A 1,844-nucleotide genomic window follows, 5' to 3' on the forward strand; every position below is an offset into this window, starting at 1 on the left:
TACTCTAAGATGATTAGTAACTTTTGACAACTTTTAGGCCTATAACGCACTAACACATCTCAGATACGTAAGTTAACTTTGTGACAAAATCCTCAAGTTCAGATTAAGTGAGTGTCACTAGATGACAAAATCACCATCTCAGACTATAGCTGCTGAAACAGTGGCAATGGTTCAATGCCAAGATTTAAATACATGTTGCACGTTCATCAACTTGGTTGTTGTTATAGTCGATTATATTACATGTATTGTACATCCATATTGACATAAAGTGTGTGGGTTATGAGGTGCGCTGGTTCGACTCTTTTTGCCGCAGCCAGCTAGGGCTAAGTGGGATTCTTCATTCTAGAAAACTGACGGAGATATATTTAGTAGTTAGTTGTTGTTGTTGTTGTTGCTGCTGCTGTTGTTGTTGTTGTTGTTGTTGTTGTTGTTGTTGTTGTTGTTGTTGATAGAAGCAGAATGGTGTAGAACCGGTTATTTAGGAGTACAAATTATTCTGGCATGTTCTACAATCTTACATCTTGTTGTTGTTGTTGTTGTTGTTGTTGCTGCTGTTTTTGTTGTTGTTGTTGTTGTTGTTGTTGTTGTTGTTGTTGATAGAAGCAGGATGGTGTAAAAACTAATATTTAGGAGCAGGCTACATTATTTTGGCACGTTTTAAAACCCTACGTCTTCTTGTTTATGTTGTTGCTGTTGTTTTTAATAGAAGCAGGATGTGTAGAAACTGCTATGTAGGAGTACTTTCTGGTTATTCTAAAATCTTATATCTTGTTGTTGTTGTTGTTGATGTTAATGTTGTTGTTTAAAAAAAAAAATCAAGCTGGTGAAGAAGCTGTTATTTAGGAGCCCATTATTATTCTGGTATGTTCTAAAATCTTATGTTCCCTTGTTGTTGTTTCTGTTTTTACTATTATTGTTGTTGTTGTTGTTGTTGTTGTTGTTGTTGTTGTTGTTGTTGTTGTTGTTGTTAATAGAAACAGAATAGCCTAGAAACTTTTATTTAGGAGCACATTATTATTCTGGTATGTTCTAAAACCTTACGTCTTGTTGTTGTTGTTGTTGTTGTTGTTGCTATTGTTGTTGTTGTTGTTGTTGTTGTTGTTGTTGTTGTTGTTGTTTCTAATAAAAGCAGGATGGTGTAGAATCGGTTATTTAGGAGTACAAATTATTCTGGCATGTTCTAAAACGTTATATTCTCTTGTTGTTGTAGTCATTGTTGTTGTTGTTGTTGTTGCTGTTTTTTACTAATGCTGCTGCTGTTGTTGTTGTTGTTGTTGTTGTTTTTGATAGAAGCAGAATGGTTTAGAAACTGTTATTTAGGAATACATTGTTCTGGCATGTTCTAAAACCTTACGTCTTGTTGTTGTTGTTGTTGTTGTTGTTTTTTTGTTGTTGCTGCTGCTGTTGTTGTGGTTAATGTTGTTAATGCCGTTGTTGTTTTTAATAGAAGCAGGATGGTGTTGAAACTGTTATTCTGGCATGTTCTAAAATCTCTCGTCTTGTTGTAATAATGGCTGTTGTCGTTGTTGCAGCTGAAGGCGTTGTCGGAGGCGCGGCAGCACGAGGAAGTATCACGTGGTCTGCGTGACTTGCTCCAGCGAGCCTCCAATGACGTGGACGTTCTCCGGTTCGCCTTTGTCCACGCCCAGCAGCGGGACGATTTGGACGGGGTGAGGAGAATATATACGTCTTTTGCTTTTGATTATTGGAAAAAATTGTTGATGTTTTATGGCCCCATTGCCACTATTTAGGTAGTATAGGAGGCAGGCTGCTTTGAAAGTGCCTGTCGTGGTCTATCCTGGGTGAGACGGATACAGTAATACATTATCTCAGATGGCATATAT

At 37.2% G+C, this 1,844-nt stretch overlaps 1 protein-coding gene across 1 annotated transcript in view; it reads left to right on the top strand.

The window, feature by feature from the left end:
• Window positions 1-1,532: 1,532 nt before the first annotated feature.
• LOC106013076 (protein O-mannosyl-transferase TMTC1) overlaps window positions 1,533-1,844 on the top strand; it is a gene marked incomplete at its 5' end in the record, with an annotated part of 5,176 nt that continues 4,864 nt past the window's right edge. The window contains 1 exon segment of the mRNA XM_013087839.2: window positions 1,533-1,671. Within this exon segment, the coding sequence (XP_012943293.1) occupies window positions 1,533-1,671 (139 nt within the window).

This window comes from Aplysia californica, unplaced genomic scaffold (genome assembly GCF_000002075.1).
Source record: "Aplysia californica isolate F4 #8 unplaced genomic scaffold, AplCal3.0 scaffold00645, whole genome shotgun sequence".
Classification (NCBI taxonomy): Eukaryota; Metazoa; Mollusca; class Gastropoda; order Aplysiida; family Aplysiidae; genus Aplysia; species Aplysia californica.